The 27332-nt window shown below is 38.4% G+C and overlaps 1 protein-coding gene across 1 annotated transcript in view; it reads left to right on the plus strand.

The window, feature by feature from the left end:
- Nucleotides 1-24281, plus strand: part of LOC139717772 (inverted formin-2-like) — a 46780-nt gene extending 22499 nt beyond the window's left edge. Inside the window, exons 4-16 of the mRNA XM_071629273.1 lie at nucleotides 27-47; nucleotides 10682-10835; nucleotides 11452-12364; nucleotides 12587-12738; nucleotides 13299-13466; nucleotides 14161-14246; nucleotides 14792-14892; nucleotides 15525-15595; nucleotides 16411-16589; nucleotides 17285-17405; nucleotides 18250-18414; nucleotides 19423-19638; nucleotides 20662-24281. Of these exons, the coding sequence (XP_071485374.1) occupies nucleotides 27-47; nucleotides 10682-10835; nucleotides 11452-12364; nucleotides 12587-12738; nucleotides 13299-13466; nucleotides 14161-14246; nucleotides 14792-14892; nucleotides 15525-15595; nucleotides 16411-16589; nucleotides 17285-17405; nucleotides 18250-18414; nucleotides 19423-19638; nucleotides 20662-22875 (4561 nt within the window). The 3' untranslated portion in view covers nucleotides 22876-24281. The remainder of the gene's footprint in view (nucleotides 1-26; nucleotides 48-10681; nucleotides 10836-11451; nucleotides 12365-12586; nucleotides 12739-13298; nucleotides 13467-14160; nucleotides 14247-14791; nucleotides 14893-15524; nucleotides 15596-16410; nucleotides 16590-17284; nucleotides 17406-18249; nucleotides 18415-19422; nucleotides 19639-20661) is intronic.
- Nucleotides 24282-27332: the final 3051 nt, after the last annotated feature.

Consider the following 27332-nt stretch of genomic DNA (forward strand, 5'->3'; position numbering starts at 1 on the left):
ATTTCTTCTCAATTATTCTTCCAAAGGATTGAATCATGCGAACTAAGGTAAGACACTTTTTTTTTTGTTGCTTGTTTGATTTTATTTTTCTTGGACTGACCTAAAATTCCCTTTGCAAAGTTTGCCTGCACATACTAAACACATTTCTATTACCAATTTTATGTTTTCCTGTGTTCCAGTTATGGTCATGTAAAGTGTTTGATGCAATGGCATGTAGCAACTGTGTGCTGTATTGTTGGCTTGTTCAGTAGAGGTTTGAAAAAAAAATCAAAAACAAAAAACCCACACTATATAACATTAGAGTAGAGGATAATGCTACAAACCAAATCTATGAAATGCTAAAAGAATATGTTAAAAGATGCGCAAATATGTATACTGCGTCTGCGTTAACTTGGTCTTTATACCATAGGCGAATCATTGCAACTGATTGACAAATTGCCCTACATTGTACATAAACAAAGATAAGTAGATGCAGGGCAGTTTTCCAATCAGTTACAATAAAAACAACTGGATGCAAGAATTTCATTAATTTGAATATTGAATCATGCTTTAGTTCCCTCCTAGTGTCAATATGATGCATTTTAACCCTTTTTTAGTCCATACTATCATTACGAACTGCACTGTGATTACAAAGTACTGTGTACTGTGTCATTAGCCACATACCACCCCCCCCCCAAAAAAAAAGAACTTCCCTCACTGCACAAATGTTTTACAAGTAGTTACCCTTTTTCCTGCCGTAGAGATCACATTCAAGAAATTCTTCGGTAATTACATCATTAAAACAACCATTAAAACAACTATTTGAAAAAAAAGGGGAAAGCTAAAATCACTAGTAAAGAGTTAAACTGATACTGCATATTTTGTTTTCATATCAGAAGTGATCTTGCTGGACTGATTATACGCTGTTGTTTATTTTCATTTTTTCATAAGAAAGACAAGCATAGCAAAGATTAAGATTCAGAATTCATAAGATTTAAAAATAGGTTACTGACAAAAGGAAACCAAAAAAAGAGAAAAGGCTATTATATTTCTGTCAGACTGTACTAGGATGTGGCACTCCTTGCCCATATATGTGACCGTGCATCACAAAACCAACAAAATGTCGCACCCCATGATTTTATGTAAGAAAAATATTTTAGACTTAAACTAGATCATCCAGATTAGATAGATGTTCATACCCTCCCCCCCCCCCCAATAATTTTGGGGGTGAATAACTAACAATTAGTTTTGTCATGTTGGTTTTTAATTCCAAAAGGGAAACATCTCTAATAAGTAGGATTGTGTGATCAATAATCCATGGCACACTATTAAAAAAAAAAAAACTCACAAATTTTTGCAGTCTTGAGCTTCCTCCCATTGAACTATCATTTCTCTTCAGTTTTGAACCCCAGCTAACATCTATTCGCAGTTTGAAAGCTAACTTCAGATTCTTACAGTAGACTTTGACACCCCCCCCCCCCCATTTTGCTGTCCATCCATTTCGCAATGCAAGCACAGCTTTGTGAGTGTATGTGTGTGTTTTCATGTTTTGTCTTGTTTTGTGGCAGCCCCACAGCGATGTGTAACTCAACTCCTGCTCATCTGCTTGCTTCATTAGCTGATGCAGGCACTGTGGTAGTAAACCTCTTTTGCTGCACTTGGATGATCTCTTCTACTGCACTTGCAAATGAATGCACACATGCCCAGATCTAGTCCCAGCTTTTTCAGAATCGCTATAATAGCAGAAGGACCATCCTCCCTTTGCATTCTTTTTATCTTTTGTGTTGTTTTGGTTATTTTGTATTTTCTGGCTTTCCAAATATACGCTCTCATTTTCTAGCTTCCAATGCCCCTATATGACCTTGTAGCTGTAATTTGCTTTGCCATTTATTAACATTTAGCCGATTCTGCCAAAAACTTGACTATTGTACCGCTAGTGAGAACATTCACCCAGTTATGGTGCAGACTGCTTCCAGTCCCACATAATATATGCAGATCTATAGCAAAGGTTAATCCATTTAGCTTAGTTGGTCTTTGCAGTGTGGGTCATGGTACGTATCGCTTTCATTTGTGACAAAGGTATCACTTTTGCCAGAGTTACTTTACAAGAAGAAAGGAATCTCTTTATTCTCTGTCATATCAAGTATATGATGCTAACAATACCTTGCACTTATAGGGGCTACTATGTTTACCATTTTTCAAGTACGGAGCCCATTATTGAATGAAGTTATCCAAATGTACAAATGCACAGATTGTGATGGCACACAATGTGATACAAAGTAATGACATATTATACAATTAAAGTGGGGGGGGGGGGATAGAAACAAGAAGACTTGTCCAGTCAAGACAATTTTAAATTCGAGAGGATGTGAAAAATCTCAAGCTTGGATATGTAATGCTTTCTATATGCTATTTATTTTCCCCTTTTACATTGTTATCATTTAGTCTTTGTTGGAACATTTCACAAAAAGACAGAACAGAGCTGAAAAAAAAAAGAAGAGAATGAACAGATGGATCAGAAAATGGATGAATAGATGATATATGTACAGGGGCGGATCCAGGAATTCTGTAAGGGGGGGGGGGGGGGGAGATGTGACTAATATTTCTGGTGCCACTTCGGGGTTTCATTTCATTATTTTTCTTTTTATTTCTTTTGTTTTTAGCGAAAAATAAATGGGGGGCATGCGCAGGTTGCGCCCCCCTCTGGATCCGCCACCTATGTAGATGATTGAAATAGTATGCCTTAGAGCTCATCTATTTGTATTTCACAGTGCATACAGTAAAACCAGAAATTTTCTAATGCATTAAATGTTCACAAATATTTTGAGGAGCTGTGATTCATGAAAAGTCAAATGCATACAAAAGTTTGGTTTTTTTTCTATGCAATACATTGAATGGCAGTGGCAATTTGCAAAAGTTTCATGTTGCAAATGTTTCCGGTTTTACAGTACACCAAAGTTCCTCTTAGCTTACAATATGTGATTGCTCAACCATACCTTTCCTTCAAAATTTGTTGCTTTCATCGCTGATTTTAATTTCATTGAAATAGATGGTTCAGGTCTAGTGCTATTAATTTAAAATTGCCTTTGTCTGCAGTAGAATACTTTTTTTTTCAGCTTAAAACAGCATGTTGGATTTATTAGTCATAAACTATTCACTTGCTACTTTGCAGTCCCTTTCTATTGGTCATTGCTTTATCAGAACTGTTGTAACATAATGAGATGCATACTTTCATCATCGTGCGCAAAAGCAGCTCAGGATTTCATAATTGATGCACATGATAGTTTATGAGAGACAATTTTGTCCTGTCTTGATTGATATTCCACAGTATCAGGGTATAAACGGCAGAGCTGAAAAACAAATACTTACCCAACTAAGCCTTTTGTTTGTTCGTATGACGGCCTTTAATGATATTGTAAAAGTGGAGATTTTCACTGTACGGAAATCTCAGCACATTCAACCATTCAGCCATTTCAAAACTGATTTTCATCAAATAAACTTTTGATACTCCTTAGAATTGCATGCTCTTTGACATCTCACAGAGTGGTTTCTGAATATCTCGCAAAAAGTTAAAAGCTAAATCTTCACCTCAATCAGAACTGTACACACCCTTTAAACCTGGCGGAATACACACAAACAAAATAAAATGTTCATGCAAAAATTTCCGCTCTTACAGTGATGACAGTGATCATGATGGTTGCATATAATTATAATCAAAGATAAATTCATAATTATGTACTTGTTTACCATACCTGAAATTTTTGAATAACTTGCAGTATGTGGATGGCTTACAATATAATAGGTAGTTGTGAGTCATAAGCAACAATTTCCTTCTCATGCTCTGATCATGAAATCAGGATGAACATAGGCCTAATTGTGATTTTCTACCACAAAATAATCTAAGCTTACCGTAGTTCTGACCCTCATTTGGTTTACTCTTACTTTGTTCTGTTTACTTTCATTTCATTTTACTGCAAGTGCTCAAATGTATTCCATGAATATAAAAGTGCTTGCTAGGCATGTAGATCATCTCTTTTTGGCCTGTTGCTACAATATGCAGTAGGTCTGGCTATGTGGCTGTAAGAGCAAATATTTGTCCTGCATTTTAGAATATCATGCATCAATCGATCATATCTTGCACCGAGAATTACTGACGCTTCCCATGATTTTTTTTTTTGGTCGAAATTTTGCGGCTTATTTAACTGCTCTATTACCATTTTCACATTTCCTTTCAACAATTTGTGGTGGCTGGAATTGTTCCTTTCATTTTCTGAATTTTAGCTGGTTTCAAAAGGCTTATTAAAACTGTTAAGGTTTGTCAAGGGAATACACCTGGCTTTTTTCCCCTCTCTTCTTGCAAATTATTTTGTGTGAACCCCTGTTCTGGATTATACATCAGCTACTGGTGGGTGGATTTAACATGGGCAAGGTGAATTCTGACTGTTTTCTGAATTTTCCTTGGTTTCAAAAGGATTACTAAAGCTGTCAAGAGAATGCACACGATATTGTTTTCTGTTCTTGCAAATGATTTTTGTGTGGACACCTGCTTTTAACTGTACTTCAGCATCTGAACTTTAACAGGGATATGGTAATAGTGAACCTAGTGAATAGGACATATGGTTCTATTAAGCTTGCCGTCTTTTGTGATGGTTGGCATCATAAGTGAAGTCATAATGCTAATTAGAAAAAATATAGATAAATGATTGAATGCAAAGCTACAGGGTGCTGAGCATGTTTCTTCGGTATGTTCCTGTTGCTGAAAGTGTGGATAAAAGATATATTTTCCCTCCTTGTGACTTTTGTGTGTGTGCATGTGTGTGTGTGTATCATAGGGTTGTTTTTTTTAATGGATTGAAGCATTTGATATATCATGCTTTGCACTGATTTGCAATAATTTGCTTGCACTGTAGTGCCCAGGCAGCATACTATTTGATGCTATGTATATCTGCTTAGCATGCTCTTTCTTGTTTTGTTGTGTTCGCGGTCCATCCCCATACATACTGTGTAAGCCAGCATGTAGTGACAATTAATGTTTCAAGCATGCATCCCTCCTCTTTATTTGTGTGATTATTGCCAAAGTTGTCATTATACTCAAAATAATTTCAGGTCATGATCCTGATCGCCACCCAGATTATGAAATTTTTACAGTGAGAACAGAAATAATGCATTTGTTGTTGTTAGATTTGGGTCGCGATCCAAACTGCACTTAAGTTTGTGTGATTTTTTGTAAAAAGACACGAGTTGTGCAGTGAGAATAGTGACAATTAACCAAAAATTTTGAGATTGTACATTCCACAATGCACCATGCGTGTCGGCCCTTGCTATTTTTACCATGCTGTGGTGCACCACAGTATATTGAATTGGCCTTGAGATGTACATAGACTAGCATACCATTCATAACATGTGTGGGTCAACTCTTTGCAATATTGGTGACCCAAAACATTACTCCTTTTTTTTTTCTTTTTTTTTTACAGTGAGAATGCTGAATCAAAAGGACGCTAACCTGATTGGGACCCAAATTTCTAAATGAAAACGACACTATATTTATCCCCTGCGCTCATGCCTGATTTTATTTCAATCATTTTCTTCCAGTCATCTACTCGTCTGTGATGTATTATTAAGGCTGTGGTGGCAAGCCCTCGGTCATGCTCTTTTGGAAAAAAGCTGTAGAGTAGTAAAATATCGGCGTATGCATTCTCATTCGTTTCTGTCTGGGGAAGGAGCAATATTATATGAAGCACAAAGAGAGAAGGATATATTCTATAAAATGTTGTACGACAAACATCAAACTCAATCAGTTAAGCACAACCCTTTTAAAGTGTGGTATTTTAGCCATAACTAAAGCGACCCGTTTAGTGGTACGTACTTGGTATTCTTTTGATATCAGGACCTGAAGAACGATAATGCACACAAAACCAATTAGCTAGATCTCAAAACGCTTGCATCCTCGCCACACCTAAAGTCAATATCGGTCCCTACAGCAACAACACACTTCATATTCTATAAATACTGCCCTCAGGGGATGGGGAAAAGCTAACAATCACCAGGCAGGGATCCAATTCAGAAGTGCAGTCCAATTAGGTGGCACTTTAATAGGGGGAAAAGTACTGGCACTTGCTGCATTGGGATAAGTGTGTGCCAACTCCATACGGCAATGCTAATGTGCTTATCTCTTTAATAATCAATTTCAAGAAAAATCGGATTCCCTTAATTTACTCATAATGTGCCTGACTTTAGTCAAGGACTACCAAAAAAAAAAAAAGAAGAAGAAGAAGAAGAAAAGAATAGCATACTTGTACTATAGTACATGCTGTATATGATTATGTCATATTGTATTTAGCAAGTCTAATTTTTCACAAATTTGGACCTCTTGACAATTTTTGTGAGAGGGTAACTTCATGATCAGGGATTACAGTAATGAACCAGGAAAAGTATGTATGCCTGTCACATTCATCAAAGTTGATATTTTTGCATATTGTTAAATTTGCAGTTGACACCTGTCTTGTGTAATTCACAATAATTATATGGAGAATAGATGCTCTTGTCTACACCTTGGAAGTATGGTATACCGGTTTCCCGAAAGGAACAGGTTTTTAATAATGCTTTAAGGAAATTTTTCTCCTCAACTGTTGTGTTTCTGTAGTCAAATGACTCAGGATTCTCCGAACAGACAGACAAAACTGGATTATATCCAAGTTGATGCAAATAGAGCAGGGATTTCAAACAACTGCCCACGAAACCAACCCGCAAATGACGCAAACACATTTTCTCCCCACATTTTTGGATGGATGGGTCAGTGGACTGGACTATAGGCCTAAGATTTAGGGGAAGTCCTTAATTGTGACATCTGTCAATTCAGCAGAGGATTTATTGTGGGACTGGTCTGCTGTGGGTAGGTCTACCAGTTTGTTTTGAGAGAGCTTTGCAAAGAGAATTTCATTGTGGATTACCATGACAACAGAGGCATTGAAAAATGTATGGTAAGTTTTTAGTTTATTTCATATTTTCTGTTGTTACAGTTCCTTCAATCATTTTGTAACATTCCACCAATTTCTGTTCATTGTCAAGCTGAGATATCAGATGGCAGTGTAAAATTCAAAAGCATTTGTTTCTTGGACCATTAGGATTGATTTTTTTTTTCCAAAGATAGCAAACAGAATCACTACTTGATGATATGTATATAGTGTGTATGGTTATTGTAGTCAACCTGCATATATTGTATTACTGTGGTACATGTAGGTCCTCTTTGTCAAAACGAAAGGAAAAGAAACTTTTTGTAATGATATGATATAGACAACTACTAATAAGTGCCATGGAGGACCAAGACACAAAGTGGGTAAAATTAATATGTTGTTAAATATTTCTTGATGTTTTGAATGAGTGTTTTGCACCTTGCCTGTAAATGAAATGCTGTGATAAATATGCTATTCAGGTCATAATTCTCACACATGTTCATGTATTTAAAGGCATAATTTACAATTTGCAGATGAAACAAAATTTCAGCATGAGTGCTTTAAAAATTTGAGTTAGGGATAGAAACAGCCATTGTAAAAAGTTAAATCAGTAAAATCATTATTATTATATAAAAGTATCTCCAGATAAACCATCTACAGTTATGGTTTGTTGAGAAAAAACATTTTAGGCTTTATTGCAAACATTTTATATGGTAGGATGTTTGTGATACAACTGACCTACACATATGCATCAAATGTGACATCTAACATTTTTAAATCACTGCTCCTAAAGGTAGACAGGACCTATAAAGTGTGCCAATTTTCTGTCAACCCATAAGACACATATCTCCAAGCACTTTTTATACTCTAGCTTTCCAGCTCTGGCTGTAATGTAAGTTTGACAAACCTATTCAGGTGCAGGGATTTGACATTCCTGCATTAAAGCTGTTGTAATTCCATGGAGATTAGGCATATGACATAATTCCTCCATATTGACAGTTGAGTTATAGGACATATGGGCAAATGGAAGTTGAAAAGAAAACATAGCAGCATATTTGATATGCTGCTGGTTCTCAAATGAAGCACATTAAATGGGACGTCTACCCTGAAAAATAGTTTGTCTGAATAGATGCATGAAAATTAGAGGAACAGGACAGTGAAAGTTTGAGCAAACTCTTATGAAAACTGACAAAGTTATGATTTTTTTGAGTTGTGATCTGTCAAACGTTGACATTTCTATGATGTCACATACAGTACAAACTCACTCCCATTTCCTCTGTAGTATGAAATCAGAAATGTTCCTATACCCATCATGTAAATTCAAGTCATACATGCAGTCATTGTAAATATTTTTCTATACAACCCTTTCATGCACAAAAAGTAATAAATAATTAGATATTCCATTGAAAAAAGGAAGAGAAATCATAATGGTTTAGACAATTACAGGGACCTGGACTTTCATATCTGTACCCCCGAAGGGTATGTGATTGCCTACATAGCATGCCCAGTGAGGAGGTAGGAGTGTGCAGATTATCCTTGCAAGTCTGCCTTTTTGCTACTGATGTGTTAATTGTTGTCTTTATCTTATTTTCTTGGGGGCATATTTGTTTCTTCCTTGGAATGAAAGAGTTATGAAAATGTGATATCTTCCTCTAGCAGGTCAAATTGTCAATCCAAATCTACCTGAGTAATTTAAATTGTATCCAATGCAGTGTATGATCTATGGCAGATAATGGATTCATTTTGTTCATTATATAATGACACAACATAAATTTGCTCTTTTTTTGGGGGTGGTGGTATGTAAAACAAACAGGCCTAAATTGAACTTGACAATTTTCATATGCTCTGAAAACAAGGTAATTGGCTTCATTTACACAATAAAGCTACACAGAGATGCAAGCCCTTATGTTTATGCTATGAAAGGTCTGAATATGTAGACTAGTCCTGATAATGTTGGATGCACATTCAGGAATGCATAGTTGATCATGAATGAGCCATGATGACATTACCAGGGATATGGTTCAACCTTGTGCAGCCTACTCTCCAGTGCTGATGAACCCTGGTTACTTCCCAAGAGCCTCGTCTAGGGAACGACATTTCTTTCCCCTCTGGCTCCAAATGTGTCATTACTATCCACTTTAAGGCCCCATTGTGTTAAACTTTAATAGTAACCTTACGATTAATGTTAACTCTGCAATTAGTGGTAACCATCAGAGACATCTTGGCTTGGATTGGCTATGGTATAGGGCAATACCTCTCATCCTTTTTTAGCCTGAGGCCCACTTAGGCTCTTATATGTTTGTTTTATTTTTGATGCCCAGTAAAATAGAATACAATATCTTTTATTCATTTTTTGGATGACATCGCAGCCCACGTGAGAGAGCTTTGCGACCCGGCCACTGATTGAGAAGTGGGAGTGTAGGGTAACAGGATGGTAGTTACCATTGATTGCAGAATTGCCAATATATTATTAGTAATGTTAACATTCTTGTTTTATGTAATGGGGGCAAGATTTCTACATAAAAATTATGTAACTGCAATGCATCATGTCGTGAGTGGTTTTTTTTTTCTTATTCTGCTAATGCTTTGATTTTTTATTTTTGATTGATTTTTGTTTATTTGTTTATTTTTGTTTATTTTATTTATTTATTTATTTTTTTATTTTTTTTTATTGTTATTATTATTATTTTTTTTTTTTTTTTTGGGGGGGGGGGATACAGATTAGATCTTCATGATTTTGAATTTGGTCTTTGCCCATGTATACATGTATACATCCAGGCACTGTTACATGAAAGTTGTCAACCCTGACAATTTCATAAAAATCCTTGGTTTTGATTGGACTAGAAGCCCTGGTCAATGATTGTTACTCATGGTAATTGTCAGAGACTGAGAGCTTGTCAGGGCTGACAGCTTTTTGAAAGGGTGCCACAGATCCTGCTCTGTGAGTCTTTCATGCAGTTTGTTGGAAGTTTGCCCTTTACCTATACAAAATAAAACTAGACCAAAACTCTGATGGCAATAAAAGTAAATCAATACAGCCTGAACAGCTCGCATCTGATTACCCCCCCCCCCCCCCCAACATACATGTACATGTGTAGTACATGACAAGGTAATACAATGTATCATTCCATCTTCACATCTTCATGCAAGACAAGGACATAGTATGTATGTACACACATGATATTCATTTCAGAATTTCCAATATTAGCTTGTGTATTTCATGTATTTCTACCCCTCATCTCAAAAGTTCATATTGTGACCACACATCGTCTGCACCCTGCTCCCTCAGATTCCATTCGCATATGCTCGCTTCTTGCCTGGCAAAGCTATCATAGCATTCAGAAAAAAAAAAAATGAAAGCTCTCCCATTTTTTTTTAGCTCTAATACAGAGAGGAAAGGAAGAGAGGGAAAGAAAGAGAGTGAGTGAGTTCCGATAGTGTTTTGATGTATTGCTTCTGCCTGTATTGTTTTTGTTTTGCTTCTGCTTTTGGCAGATAAAGTTTTGTACTTTTGTGGTAGCTTAGATGAAAGCTTATCATTCCATTTAATGCCTGATTTCAAGATTTTCATCATTTTGTGTGAGAATGATATATGTATCAGACATAACATATATTAAAAAGAGACAGTGTTTCGTACAGTTATTTTAAAAGAGCTTTGAGCATCGCAATTGTCATCATATCGATTTATCACAGCAACATCTTGAGAAATATTTCTTAGTGGTGAAAATGTTCTCTGTCGCCCTCTACAGGCAAGATGAGACAGAGGACAGTGATCTGGCCATTCAGCTGGATGTCTTTGATGAGCAGAAGCTGGTGGATGATGAGGAGCTCATGACCTATTACCCTGATGATGGTGTAGATCTGAACAGCCCAGTTGAATGCTTCCATGCAATATTCAAGAAGGTAAACAAAGTTTTGCCTTGATTTTCCCCTAGATTAAAAAACAAAACAAAACATGTTATATATTTTTTTCTTCTTTTAACTTTTCATCATTCTCTCTCATAATGTGCTGCATTTTTTTCTTGTACATGTGTATTGTAATCTGATGTGATGTTATTATTCTCAGCTTTTTCTTTGCTTTTAAATTAGATTTTGGAAATAAATGAAATGAAATGAAATGAAATAAAATGAAATGAAATGAAATGAAAAGATTAGAGGATGTTGACCCATTACTACAGATACACATATAAATGTAGACTTTGTCTTCAGCATTGTATTGTAACTTTTCATTTTTTACCCCAAGTTACACAGTAGCTCTTCTTTCAAACCAGTAGCTTACAGGCATGTATTACATTGTAAATTGTTATAATGATGGTACATATAGAGTTTATCTTTTACCCATTGAGGGCAAGTCCCTAGTATGCTAGGGCATGTGTCTATGGGAAATGCATGTTGTAGCAAACTCAGCCCCTCCTCAATGAGTCAAAAAAAAATAGAATAGGAAAAACAACTGACCATTACTGTCTGTGCAGTCAACCTCTATTTCCTACTGGCATTGTATCTTCCATTTTGCCTCCAGGTTGGAAGCAGTCCCCAGGCTGCCTCCCTGCTGTCCATCCTCCACGCCTTGCTCCAGCTGGATCCGGAAGACCAGGTTTCAGATGAGCTCTGGGAGCTGGCCGACAGGCTGGTCAACCAGGCCACAGCGCTTGACAATGCTGACCACATCCATAATCTGCTGAACAAGGGCCTGAAGGACATCATCCAGTTGTTGAGGAGAGGACTGGATCCTCTGACTGACCAAGTACCTAAGGCTGTCCCGAGTGTTGACAAGGTGGACAGGGAGGTGCAGACAGATGAGATAGAGGTGGTAGACCCAAGAACTAAAGTGGAGGGTGTGGTGGTAGCAAAGACAGAGAGGATGCAGGAAAGTGCTGCTCCTAGTGTTGCAGCTGCCCCTCCACCTCCTCCACCTCCTCCCCCTCCACCTTTGGGAGGAGATTTTGGCAGTGTTGCATTGATACCAGGACCCCCTCTGCCTCCACCTCTACCTCCTGGGGCTGGAATGCCACCTCCACCACCACCCCCGCCATTGCCGGGTGGCATGGGTGTGCCACCACCCCCTCCACCACCCGGTTTGCCAGGAGCTCCCCCTCCACCACCGCTTCCAGGGATGGGTGGGTTTGTGCCTCCTCCTCCCCCACTTCCAGGAATGGGAGGCGGTGTGCTCCCACCACCTCCACCCCCATTCCCAGGAGGGGGTGCACCTCCCCCACCTCCTCTTCCAGGCGGCGTTCCGCCCCCACCACCACTAGGAGGGATGGGTGTCCCGCGTCCACCAGCGCCACCGGGAATGTCAGTATTCAGTGTTGTGGGTGTGGCGAACGCAGTCTCAGCACCACCAAAGCCAAAGAAGAAGATGAGAACGGTCAACTGGTCCAAGATCCCTCCCAACAGAGTCATGTCTCAACCAAACATCAACACAAACAATGGTGAGATTGATTGCTCTGATACTGCTTTCACAGTTTTTGTCACAGGAGAGAAACAACATGGAGAATTCTGCCTTCATTGAGCTCAGGCATTGAAGAAAGAATGACAAGCAGTTACAAATCCTGCTTTCCTTAATACTATTAGTATAATTATATGGAAAATTCAAAGAATGTAATTCTTATATCAATTCATTTTTTTCATGTGTGTGTGTATTTTTCCTCCAGGTAAGAATATTTGGCGTCAGATCAGTGAGCTTGGCACGCCTTCCATTGTTCCCGAGTTTGAGAATCTGGAAAGTCTGTTCTGCCAACAGGAGAAGAAGCCCAAGGATGAGGTGGATAGCGAGAAAAAGAAGAAAAAGAAAGAGTCTGCAGAGGTGAGACAACAAAAAGATACTGTATCATGTAGTGGGTACAAGCCTCCTTTATTATTTAAACAGTAACAAAAGTGTAAATCTCTGAAGAGTCTCCTTTATTATATTTTTGTAAAGAAGTCTAAGATTTCCCACTTTTTGAAGGATATGATGTGGTAAATACTACTAAGGAATGCATTTCCGTATTCGTGATGATGGTAGTTTTGTACATTGCCAGATGAGCCTGTATGTTGCAGGCAATTTCTTTTTCTCGGCATTTTGATCATTTTGAAGAAGCAACCATAATACTTTTCATCATATTAATAGATGATTTTGCTGTACTTTGTTAGCACCCCCCCCCCCTTTCACTCCCAGTTTTTAGGACAGGAATGACAATGAAGCTTATTTTCTTTCACTTTTCAAATGTTGCAGTATGTCTTTACACCATAGGTCAGTACTCTTTTAATTTTAATCTTGTCACATAATGAATGCCTGACCCATTCTGGCAAATCTCAGCAAAATGAGGATTAATTGTGAATGAACTTTAAGTGACCATCATCCAATTTTTTTTCTTTTTCTGTCAGATCAATCTCCTTGATGGCAAGAGGAGTCTTAACGTCAACATCTTCCTGAAGCAGTTTAGGATGCCCAACGAGGCCATCATCAAGATGATAGAGGAGAGTAACGTAGAGGGCTTTGGAGGAGTGGAGCGGCTCCGAGGCCTCACCAAGCTCCTCCCGGAGAAAGATGAGGTACGCAGAGTCCTAGTTCTGCAACCCCCTGCCCTTATCCTTTGATTGTTTGTTGTTCTTGTGCTAGGTGGTTTATATAATGTTGTGGTTGTTTGTTTAGATTGTTTCTTCTGATGGTGAGACAAGGGAAATACAAGAAGATATGTATTCTTTTTTTTAATGTCATTTCCTTTCATGTTCGTTATACTGGAAAGAATCAAAGACACAGCATTCAGCAGGAAATGCTTGATTGAGATCAGCAATAAGTGTTTTATTGCAAAATGAGCTACACTGAAACTCCATCCTTGTTTATTTGAGATATTTGCTTATGTTACAAGTGAGTTATCACTGGAAATGTTTGCTTTTGCTCTATCTGGTGATGAGCTTACTTCAAAAATGTTTAAAAGTGGTGCTGAGCCATTTTTGTGATGAAACTTTTCAGTTACATGCCTTCCTCTTCTCTATAGCAAGGTGATATCCAACGTATCCCTCCCCACCCCCTTTGGGTGTAAGAAGTCCAACTTATTCAGCTATAAGTACTTGTCACTTGGAATTATTGCAATTACCACATCAAGATGTCAAGTCGTGAATGCAGCTTTGTTACTTTCAGGTAAGTGCAATAGTTGCAACCACATATATTCCTCACAAAATAGATACCTTGTTAGATTTATTCACATAACTGCTCTACCTAACAAATCCTGACCATTTCTTCTAGCTGGATATGCTCAACAACTTTGAAGGAGACAAGGCCAGACTTGGAGCAGCAGAGAAGTTCTATCTTGAACTGTCCAAGCTTAAAGAGTGAGTACACTTTTTGAACTGCGAGAGATCGGGACCCAGATATTGGAGGGGGGGGGGGAGTTATTTTATTTGTATTTCATTTGTATTCTATTTACTGATCCTCACAGGTGCATTGCTGAAACTGGCTGGCATTGTGCAAGGGAATGAACATCTCCTTCCAAATCATTTATGTGCCACAATGGCTTTTATATGTGGTACTGCTACAATGCTACTCCTTCTCAATCCTTCACTGGTTGTACGAATTTCACTGTGGTCATCAGGTTGGGAGAGACCCAGCTGAATGCTTAAAAGTATCCCAGGGAATTATTAAAAGCAAGGTGCATGGTCATACAGACATGAAGTCTTGATGTGCACATGCATCAGCTTCAAGCTAGAGAGCAAAAACACATTGTTGCCAGTTCAAACAAAACCCACGTCCAAAATGGAGTACAGTACCTGGTATTTGATCGGGGTGCAAAGGAAGTGCATTATTGCTTTCCATTTAAGTTTTGTTGATGTGTGATAGTGTTTATAATGATATCTGGTTGTGTCTGGTCAATCCCCAGCTACACCCTACGGATTGATGGCATGATGATGAAGGAGGAGCACTCCGTGTCAGTGGCATACCTCAAGCCTGCCATCACAGTGACTGCCCAAGCATGCAAAGGTAATAAATGATTCTCCGTCGGTCCAGTGCATATATTATCACATCTGTGGTCACAATCAGTGCTTTTTTTTTTTGGTAGTATCAACCTCTGATCCATCATACGTCTTTAAAGAAAAGTTGCTGAAGATATTATGCACTGTAATGTGCTGAATATTTTGAGTACGGTGCTGTTCGCGAATTTAAAGACATGCAAACATACTGACTCTGAAGGTGATATGAATGTGATGTACACGTATACATTTCTCCGTTTAGTACTGTACTCCACAATTGCGATCTAACCACTCGCGAAATCGTCGTGATTCCTGATTCGTGAAAACTTAGACGCACATATGGCATATACAGTACTTTGTATTGTTCACCATAAAATCTCTTCACCATAAAATCTCTTCAGTCTCTTTTTCATATTAAGAGTGCAACATTGGCATCATTGTTTTCCTTCCATTTATTTTCACCTTGAAACTTTCATTAGTGTAGTGTAATGTGCATGCCAACTGGCTTCCATTCAGCTTCATTAGGGTTGAGGATTGACATTGTAGGTTTTCCTCTTGTTTTTTTTTTGATGTGGTGAGCAAATTTTCAAAGTAATGAATATCTGTCACTTTCACATCCTATTTAAATATTTTGTTTCACAGACATTTTGAACAGTGCGATGTTGGAGGAATTTCTGGCGCTCATTCTGGTGACTGGCAACTACATGAATGCTGTAAGTAATCGTGTCTGGGTCGTACAGGGAATATATTCTGAACTATCCGCAGCTTTTAGGGTTTTACAAAGTTTGTAGATATTCATTCAGTTGTTAACCCGTTGAGTACGAGTCCCGAGTATACTTGGGCAGGTGACTATGGGAAATGTGTGTTTTAGCAAAATCAAACCGTCCTCAACGGGTTAAATATATGCTGAAAGGTCCAAAGGTCCAAAGATCTGCTGTAGAAATAAAAGAACTGCATGTAGTGTTTAGTGTTTTTTTTTTTTGTAGGTAGCTTACAAATGTGAACATGCATTTTCCTATAATTGTAATCCCCTTTTCAGTAGTACAAAGAACTTTTTGTATTCTTTGACACATGTCAGTTGCAGGCATTGGTGTATAGAATGACTATACAGTTGATAGAGATAAGTATTGTATCTACACCCTAGGGCGTGCAATGTATACTCTTTTAATGTTAATTTTAGAAGCCAGCATTCACATTGTTAACATCCAAAACATTAATATCATGTAACAATATGGCATTCAGTATCACAACACAATCCTTTCACTCTGTAATGGTGCATATAGAAGAAACAGAAAACAGAAAAGTCACAAAATTGTTTAATCTAATTATTGCTATTAAAAACCAGCTGGTAAACAAGAAGTTTGACCAATGCAGGCTGAATTTTGTATGGCACCTTCAGACAATTTCTGTCAGGAGGTTTAGGCTGGTTGCCAAGAGGGGATAGTGAGATGTAATTTTACACCCCTTGCTGATTGAATAGTCAGTAATGGTAAGAATTCAAATTTGTTTGTTCTGCTCATTTCTACAGGGAGGCTATGCAGGGAATGCAGTGGCCTTCAAGATCTCATCCCTCCTCAAGCTGCAGGACACCAGGGCCAACAAGCCCCGGATGACACTCATGCACTACCTGGTGGAGGTGGCCGAGGATAAGGACCCAAAACTTCTCACCTTCCCGAACGAGATGAAGAACCTCGGCCAAGCGTGCAAGTAAGTTGCCCATTGTAATCTTGGAGTTGTAGTTATTAATCATTGATGATATCAGTAACAATGATGACTTTCATATACCCTTGGTAGGTATATTGCAATGATGATTGCAAAGGAGATGATGACAGCGACAATGAGAGGAAAAACAAAAGGTTATCAACGATGATTGTAGGAAAAATAGTGAGGATTATGTGCTGATTGCAATTATTTCATAAATCTCTCATGTATTTTTGGCTAATTGTTAAATATTTTGTTCCATCCAGACAGGCATAGCATCATGTTTTAATGAAACTTTATTTATGAAATTACTGAGTACGGGTATGATGTACTCATGCCTGAACAAAATGATGTGTATCATTTGTTTTATAAAATGTTGAAGCAGAACCAGGTCATTCGATAAAATTCTGTGGTAGCATTTTCTGTGAATAAACGAAACTGTGAAAGTGCTAATGACTGAACATCATACTTTTCTGACAACTGGTCGCAAGCGAGATATGTGTTAGGTAAAATGAATGCCTGTTCATGTGTACACTCTTATCCAATCATATGGTTAGGATCTGCTTCATCGTTTCATGAAGCTCATTTATATGATATGGGTTGTGTTGCATCCCCTCAGAGACTTTCCACTGAGATTCATGCTTTGTCCCTTAGATATACTTTAATTTCCTTCCTGCACCCTCCCTGTCCCCCAAACATAGACTGTCTCTTGACCACCTGACATCCGAGGTCAATCTACTGGACAGGAGTTTGGCAAAATTGACCAAACAGGTGGAAAAGGCCACAGATGACATCAAGGAGCAGCTTGGGAAATTCTTAAAGGTACTCATGGTGCTTTGAGTATGAGCCAGAATATTTAATGACATCATCCCCCTTCTGACTCCTGTTTATGGTTCACATGTGCGTGTTTGTTTTTCTTTTTTTTCTTTTTTTTTTGGGGGGGGGGGGGAGAGAAGGTTGTGACTACACTAGAATCAGGTGAATTCAATTTGTTTTGCGTGAGCCAATTATGCTTTGCCAATGGTCATATCTCTTTCCAGCGATGTTTTTGTTTGTGTCCTTTTAACCCTTATGCCATTAAGATTGATTTGATAATTGACTTCTTGTAGCCATGATAGCATGTGTCTTTAAAAAGTGCACACTCCTCCTGAATTTACTTTGAATAGCATCTTTGAAGGCCATTGTTGATTGTATTGCTTATACCAGAACTGACTGTAAAGCAATATTTGTATAATGCCAAAATGAGTATATTCAAAGCACCTGAGTTATATATTAAATGCTGTTCTAGTCTAATCTAATTTCACAAAGTATCTCGTTCATGATCTTAGGTGCACAATCAAATAATGTAGTCAGCAGATATTTGATAATAATGTCTTTCTGATAGTAGTATGTGGTCTCTGCCATGGAAGTTTTTTTCAGATCTTGGTGATTGCTATGAAAGAACAAATCTGCTCTGATTGAGATAAAGATTGACCAAATCTCTACTCACTCTTCCTCCACCACCTGTACTGTCAGCATTTGAACCATTTCTGCTTTTTTCCCCGTCTTCTCTTAGTTCTTTGGTAGGTCATACAATTGTATCAAATTCAGTTATCTTGTCAAAATTACTGCACTCATATCCCATTATTATCTGTATTTGGATTTTTTGGATTATTTGCTTTTGTAGGATGCAGAAATGGAGGTCCAGGATCTCAAGGATGGTCTGGCCAAGATTGAACAGCTGTCCAATGAACTTGCCACCTACTTCTGTGAGGACCAGAAGACTTTCAAGCTCCAGGAATTCCTGCAGATATTTGAGACTTTCGCCAATCGCATCAAGCAGTGCAAGGAGGTGAGATATCAAATCATGGGGGGAGGGGGGGGGGAACAGAGATGTAGTTTATGGTGATGAGATTGTCATGGGAACAGGCAGACCAAATAAAAGGATTATTAAAGCTAGATTACAGCTTGCAGTGATTTCAAAAGTATGATTGCAAGAAAGGCTGTTAATGTTAGAAGTGATAGTGTGTTTATTTTAAAATGTAAGGAAGGGTTAGATGACCTGAAAGAGCTACCAAGAAAACAGATAATAGTACAGTTGTCAGGGATCCTGGCAGGATGTGTTTGTATTAGACATAGCCAGAGTAGTGCATGGTAATAATATGTATTTAAAATAAATGTTATGTAGTTATTTTTATATATATATATATATATATATATTTTTTTTTTTTTTTTTTTTTTGGGGGGGGGGGGGGGGGAGAGGGTTAATTTGGACATATTTTACATCATTTGTAAAGAGTGTGAAGAATTAAAATGATACCAAAATCAGGAAGGTGATATTTGTCCACTTTAACATGGAAGAGATTTTTAAGCCTTCAGTTGCACTCATCTGAGTAGATTCCAAAGTAATGCAATTTTCATAGAGCTTAAAGATGACACTGATAAGTGCTCTCAGTATACTGATGGTTAACCACCAATTATGCCTTAATCTCTTGCACACTATAGTTCCAAGAGCAAGCATTCTCAAAACTGTTTATTTGGTGACCACTTTGTGACCATTTCTGTGTGTTTTTCTCTTCTTCTTCTTTTTTTTTTTTTTTTGGGGGGGGGGGAGGGTTAATTTGGACATATTTTATGTCATTTGTAAAGAGTATGAAGAATTAAATGATACCAAAATCAGGAAGGTGATATTTGTCCACTGTAACATACTTTTGTGGTGATGGATTGAACATACATGTGTGTTAGATGAGAACTTATATGGCAAGGTTAGTTTCTCCTTCCCCTCTCCCACAAAGAGGATACTGGAATATGAATGCAAAGAGACTTGAAGTCTTCTTTTTTTTCTGTCGTTGCCCTGCAGGACAATGAGAAGAGGAAACTCCAAGAGAAGAAAGCCGAGCAGAGGAAGAAGCAGCGAGAGGAGATGGAGAGGAAGAAGGCCGCCAAGGCAGCGGCGAGAGGACAGAAGGGCGAGGCAGATGGAGGAGGGGCTCCTGGAAAAGGAGGTCTCAAGCATGTAGAACCAGAGGAGGAGGATGGTTGCATCATAGACAGGCTTCTCAGTGATATAAGGAAGGTTAGTGACAATAACAACAATCTTCTTTTGGCTCTATTAGTACTGCCCCTTGCTCTTCCAAGTACTGTAAATATGCACAAATTTCACAGTGCATTCATTTTTTTCTTGCTACTTTTGGCTAGCACGAATTCTAAAACCTGCGAAAATACCTTTTCAATTTGCAGTGCAAATTCGAAAAGGCCCTATGTTTTTGAGCCACTCAGCTCAAAGAATTAATCACGCGAAAATATGGATGTCTACAGTCGTTACTTTTGTAAAAATTTGTCAAAACTAGAACATTTTCCCTTGCTATTTGAAGAGAAATGGCTTTGTACAACAGTAACTTTGATTAGTGTACTTACCCTTTCCTTCTTTCTTTTTAAGCATATTGACCCGTTGAGGACGGGATAATTTTGCTATAGACACATTTCCCATGTAGACCTGCCCGAGTATACTCGGGGCTCGTCCTCAATGGGTTAAGATCATTGAGCACTTCACCTAGAGAACAAGGATAAAGAGAGGGCAGCATAAATGTACTAATCCATGTTTTTGATAAGTGTCCTTGATAATCATAGACCTTCCTAAATTACTCCTGCAGTTTGTTATTGTCTGATCCAGAAAATTTTAGCATATGTCATACCTGAAGTCGTGCCACCTAGTTCTGGAAGCCTTTCATGGTATGTCATGTTTAGAAATTGGGATGGGGTATCCTTTGTTGGCCCATGACTTTTAGGTTGTTTGTATGCCCGTGGAGAAAAAAACTGATGAAGGCAGTGTACTTTATGGATGTCTGTCCATGAAATGTCCTTTTCTGGCGATAATTACCACTCTGGAAATCCAGTGAAAATGTTATTTCGTGCAGTGGATAGAAAATGATTGGAGAATATAATACAATTATCATTTGAGCAGAGAGGGTTTCAGATTGATTCTTTCTCAGTGGTCAAGATCAATAAACTTCATATAACTCTGTTGAATGACCATGTACTCATGGTAGATTTGTGCATAGTCTAATTTTGCAAACATTTCAATTTTTCATCTTCCCAGGGCTTTGTCCTGAAGAAAACCAGGATGTCTTCAGCAGATGATGCAAGTCAAGATCCCAGCCCTCTGAAGAGCAAGAGGCGATCACTGCGGATGAAGTCGAACACCTCCATGACATCGGTGGGCTCGGTTTCCAGCACCTCCAGGAGAGAAAAGAAGAGCGTCATGGAGGACCCTGAGAAGGAGAGTGACACCAGCACCAGCGGAAGCGCCAGGACTCAGGTGATGCCAATCAGTGAGGAGGGAGAGCAACATGGTGTTGCGGAAAAGAAAACGAAGAAAGAGCCACCTGCCGACGATGCAGTTTTCTTATCTGAGGAGGAGCAAAACAAGAAGAACGTGACAAAGTCTGATGAAAGCAAAAAGATTGAACATGCTCCTGTAGTGGGTAAGGGAAGTGAAGGGGATGACATGAAAAATACCGTCGAAGGAAATCCCGGTATGCAACTGGACTTGACAGGTTCTTCTGTTACGGAACCTGAACAAACTTTATCAAATGGAGCTCCTCACACCGACAAGAATGAGGGGAAGCAAATGGCAGTAGAGGCCATGGTAATTAATGAGCAACAAAACGTGAAACCAGATGGCATCAGAGCTGGATCACTGACCGCATCAATGAGTGGGGGACAAGATGAGGTTCGTGGTGAGGACAGAACTTCGAGTGACGTTGCTTCTCTCTCGCCTGATGAGAGCTCGGTATCGACTCCAGCTGTTGTTCTGCAGGAGGATACCTCAAAGAATGGAGGAGAGAGCGTTAGCAATGAGGCTGAGCAAGATATTGATGTTTTGAATGAAATCGATGCCCTGTGCCTGCAAGTCGACAAGGACATCAAAGACATGAAACGTAGATCTTATGTGGAAGAAGATGGAGCTGATCACATTGAGTTTTCACCGCCAGGTTGGGAGAATGGCCGAACCGATTCCGATACAAAACTTGAAAATGGTCAAGCCCTTCCTAATGGTGATGCAACACTCTCTGTTAACGTGAATGGTCAAACACCAAGTGATCAGCCAGCACCAACAATTCAAAAGATTGGTGTCCCATCAGCACCAAAATCTGCTGAAGGAGGAGCAGTGACAAGTCCAGAAGGGCAAACAAATGGAAGCATGGGCAGTGACGGTGAGAAATCTGCACAGTCCTCTCCATCCAAAGGGACAGAAAGCAAGAGCAGCAAGGGGCAGGACGCAGATGATGAACGCGAGACTGCCACTGACCTGGAGATGATGATTGAGGAGATGGAGGACATGATCAACATCAGCTTTGAATCTGACAATACCAATAACAACCACTCGCGTCACAGTAGCATCAGCCTCACAGAGGAAGAGGCGAACCTCTTGGATATTCCTCAGGAGACGATTCTGTCAGATTCTGTATTTTCTCCAGACCGTGATGAAGAGGATAGTGGGACCAACGGACCTCTGGAAAACGCAAGTCAAGTGCCTTCACAATTAGATAATGGCAGGGAAAGTGATGAACCCTCTCGTGTCAACGGAAATGAGTCACATAATGGGGAAGTGGTCTCCCCAGGATCTTCCAAAGTGCAAGCCTCTGTTTGTCTGCCACACATTGCCGTAGAATCAGATGACAAAGGCAGCAGTGATCCCAAGTCAGCAAGTCTTCAAGAGAAACCGAGTCCTGATGCATCCAACATTCAATCAACAAAATCACCTCAAGCCAAAGGTTCGCCTTTGAGAAAAGTACCAAATATTTCACCCGACCAACCGAAGCAACTCATCTATGCAAATGAGCCATTACAGCAGCCACAAGAAGAACAATATGATAGAGAGCAGTCAGATGAAGTAAGGCCTATGGTCTCAAAACCTTCAAGGAGTGCAAGACTGTACGCTTCTGTTTTCAAGCGCCAGAATAAGCGGAGGAAAGAGAACCGGGAGGGGCCCAGCGGGTCATCCATAACTGGTTCAGTGTCGTCTGGCATCAGTGCCACACAGCCAGACCTTATCACAACCTCCGAGGCCAGCATGGACAGTGAGCAGCAGAAACATGCTGGGAACAAGAAGAGGAGAGGTGGGTTTTTCAGCTCCTTCTTGTCACGTGGCAAGAAGGGCAAAGGAAAATATGATGTAGAGGTAAAGTCGAAGACTGATGCTCTTGGGCAGGATAGCACCAAGTCAGAGGAAGACAAGAAACATCAACGAATGGGCAAACTCAGATTGAGCCTTAAGAACAGAAACAGATCAAAGGCGAAGAGTACTTAAAGCATTTTTCTACATCTGTATGTTCATAATTGCTCGAAAGATGTCTTGCATTTTTGTTTTTAGCTTGTTTTCTTTGTCCACCTCCATTTCACAAAGAGGCACGACTTCACTTGTTTTGAGTTATACAATATATTTTTCCACCCCCTGTACCAGTTTAGTTGTTAAAAAACTATACCTTTCGGTTGAGATATGTACCAAAGTTTGGAATTATATTACCATATATTTTCAAATGAAACTTTGCAAACATTCTAATTAAATGACAAAATTCAAGTCAGAATTATACCTTTTGGTTGAGATATGTACCAAAGTCTGGAATTATACTACCTTACATTTTCAAATGAAACTTTACAAACCTTGTAATTAAATGACAAAGTTCAAGTCAAAATTGCAAGGGCGATGTCACAAAGAGATTACACAAACTTGATCTTAGCTTATAATATCAAGTTGTCACAAAAGTTTGTTTATTCCTTGTCTCTTAGCGGGTGGTGCAGGACACCGTTCATGAAAGTTGTTAGCTTGTCATTCTCTGACAATTACCATAGTAACAGTCACTGTCAGAGCTTTTCAGCCAATCAAAACCAAGGTTTTTACTGAAATTGTCAGAGAATGACAACTTGTCAAGGCTGACAACTTTCATTAGACAGTGTTCATGAACAGGTTAGGAAAGAAACAGGTAGTTTTGAAGTTCATCACAGTCTTAGCAAAACAGATGGAAAGTGTTTGGGTGCTGACTACTGAGGGATATGAACATTCAGGTATATATCCATAAAGGAAAACTTTATGATGAAGATGTCATGTGAGCTTTGAGGTATGCATTTAATGCTTGCTTTCTCCACTTGTCATATCTAAAAGATTGGCAATTCCTTGTGGATTGATCAAAAGTATGCAAGCAAATTTTGATTTGAAAGCTTTGCTGGTAATACAACTACGTGTATATCAAGGTTGCTTCGTCATGATTGCTGGAGGCATCTATGCTCCATATAAGTTTAATACATTTCTTATGCGTAAGCCTACCATTAAAGAATCAGCTACAGCTTATACCATGCTTGTTCCTATCCCCCTGTATTATTTTTGACTGGGCATCACTTTTTGGTTTTAGAATATTTTGTCAGCATTACATCTTATGTATTAATTGTCATAAATATTATGCAGGATTGAAATTCTGTTGAAGATGGTCACCGGCTTGTGTTTTCTGTCTCAATGGCGTATATGAATAGATTATTTTTATGTTGCTTTCAATGATATTCATATTTTCAATGCTTTCATGAGATACTGTTCTGTATATATTTATGTTAGTCAAAAATAAGTTATATCAGCAGAGACATATATTATTTACATTGCATGTGTCATGACCCATGAGTTTGTATGATAGTCTGTAATAGAATTTGACTTTGGGCAAAAAGTAATGAACCAAAGAATGAGCTTAAACAAAAGTTAAAGGTTGCTTTTGCTGAGATATTGTCTATGGGTGCGTTCGAGCGCTCTAAAGCGCACCAAAGCGAACTGAACCAAAGCGTACCATACCGAACCGTGCCAGTTTCGGAGCGTTCGAGCGCTCTGTTGAGAAAGTGTACCTCATGAGTTATTTTTAGAAAAGGTCACGCATGTTTGTAGCAAGAATGTCATTCACCTGGTGCTTGAACTACTTACTACAGCTGTCCCGAACAAAGAGAATGATGTCTTTGCATTGTGACGTATGCGCATGATACGCGCATGCTTTGTACAATGAACTTTTGGTACGCTTTTGGTACGCTTTTGGAGCACATCAGGAAGAGGTCCACTTTTGGCTCGGTACAGTACGGTACAGTACACTTTAGGAGCGTTCGAGCGCTCCTCTGGCGCGGGTACGGTATGGTACAGTTCACTTTAGGAGAGCGCTCGAACGCACCCAAAGATATGGAGACAGGTACAAGTAGTAAACCATGAGTGAAGGTACACATGGTATTTTGTGGTTGGCAGTGTATGTTTTTTTCACATTGAGAGCTAAATCATTGTAAAAACATTCAAGCTGGATTTGCATAAATTCATTTTATGTAGTTATGAATGAGGGGTCTTATCATAATATTGCTCCTTTATGAAATATTGCAAGTTCTTTTACATGATCGGAAGCAATATAACCATCCAAAGTGTATGAGAATGAAATAAACACACAAACGATTCAAATTTACTTATTCCAATACAATTGTGATTTTGCAGTTGCCCTGCTCTTTATTCATCTGACTGATTAGAGTCACAGGCAAATTTTACCATGATTGAAGTTATCATAGATGTACTTTTCTTGGGCTGTATGAATGTTTTTGATATTATTGTCATGTGTAGCAAGATAATCATTAATCATGGTATCAGAATTGGTTACAATACTTTCAGGCATCCACTTGTAACTTTGAAGAGCACAGTTTCCAATGCCCAGATAGTACTGTTCATCCCTTCAGGATTTTGAAGTTTTATCATAATATTACCTTTTTTTGTTAGCTGTCATATCTGTCATATCTTACACGGGAAGGAAACAGGCAAAATAGATTGGCACCTTCTATTTTTTTTTCCCTGTCTATCTTGTGGGTCAAGAGGTTTGAATGAGAAACCCGTTGCCTATGACCTAACCTGGTGTGACAAAGGAATTGATATAATTCATATGACTAAATACCGCTGTTTTTTCCACAAAACAAGCTTTTCTATAGGATACTGACCATGGAGAGAAATCACAGACTAGTATTCTTTTTTTTTTCTTTAGGTAAATGGAAGCATTGTCAGCCTTGTGGTAATGGTAATTAAGAACAAATTTGGAGATTGAAAAATATTGAACTCTTCAAAAATGCCTGGAAGTATGATGTCAAGTTGCACATGCACCTGCAAGAAATAATTACCATCATGATAACAAAATGCTTCAAAAGAATCTGTGGAATTGAAGAAAGGATTCCTTGCTGGTCCCAAGCGCAGACTCGTGAAAAAGTGTTTAAAAAAATGTAAAAATATACAAAAAATATCTTCCATATTATATGTTTTGGGAACATATAAGAATGAGCTCAAAATTTGTAAGGTGTGTCATATAATTATTGTAAACATCAGACATCGAGTTAGAAGGTCACATCATTCCAAACTACTCGAAATAATTATGGTATTGTTGAAATGACTGTATGGTTTATGATACAAAGATATACATATTTTGTATGTGCTTTCTTTTTGCTGTAGATTTATATCTGAAATATCTATTTTATGACAAATTAAATCTATTTTCGTAGAGATTATTTTAACTGTTTTTGGTACTGGATCAAGTCCAAGAAATATCCTCCATTTTTTACAATAGCTTTAAAGATTTTAGCAACTAGAATTTTAACAGCTTTTTCAATTCTTGAGAAATTATCATGCCAAGATTTTAATCAGAACTTACTGTGAGTGGCAGTTGTAACCAGCACAAGCAGATATTAAAAAGGGCGAAACTGAAGACAGTTTAATTGTGAGCCACGTGGTTCACTTTAAAATTCCTGCTACAAAAAATTCTACCACCACTATAGTCAAATGAGATCCATTTAACTTATAGTAGTTTGGTAAATATGGTATACGTTTACCGTTTGTTATGCGCTATGTTTGTGCCAACGGTATGCCTACGTGTTCCGCGTTACCTTCTGTATTCCTCGTCAATATCATACAAAGAATTCTTACACGTATTACATGATTACATATGTAAGAAGAAAAAGGCCAATATCTGTTTACTTATTAGTAGGTGTTATATTTGAGTTATTATGGGTTTGTGAAATTGCGTTTTGAATGTGTGAGCTGTAAAAGGTGGGGATTTACTTTTGTGTGGCTTTTTCTCAATGACTTGTATATATTTGACAAAAATTAATGTACCCATTACAGTCACCGATGCCTTTATGATGCTAGTCATATGCCCAGTTCAAAGTTTTATGTTGCTTTTTTTTAATTATCAAATCTTCAAAGAAAAGAAAAATAATTTCGCGCCATGTATACCTGTGCTGTATATATGTTTTTGTTTTGTTTTGTTTTGGTTGTGTAAACCTGTGAAAAGTTGTGTTGCCAAACAACCTTATGTGATCGAAAATCCAACCCGCTGGATGAAATCAATTGAACATGTCAATCAGTAGCTTTAACTTTAGCTATTAAAGGAGGTGGCAGATCTATGCATGGGAGATATATGGTGGCGAGAGTACTCGTGGAATTTCTTGGTATCATTAGCTGTGACACTTCGCTGCGAGATTGTCGCGATACGGTAATCCTAGTCTGACCCCCAGAAAGAGACGGTTTATACCAAAAGTCTATAACGTTACGATCCCTTTACCGCACATGGATTCTTCTCTGGACTAAATTTGTGCCCTCGCAAGAAACGATTTACTGTTTTGATGGCTCTGTTCGTCTGAAGTTGAACGGTGGTAGTCTTGACTACTATTTTTTATCGTCTTCTTTGTATTGTTATCTATTTATTTTTGTTTGGTTTTTTT

Source organism: Diadema antillarum, unplaced genomic scaffold (genome assembly GCF_040938485.1).
Source record: "Diadema antillarum isolate AM-2024a unplaced genomic scaffold, OU_Dant_1.0 scf00000082, whole genome shotgun sequence".
Taxonomy (NCBI): Eukaryota; Metazoa; Echinodermata; class Echinoidea; order Diadematoida; family Diadematidae; genus Diadema; species Diadema antillarum.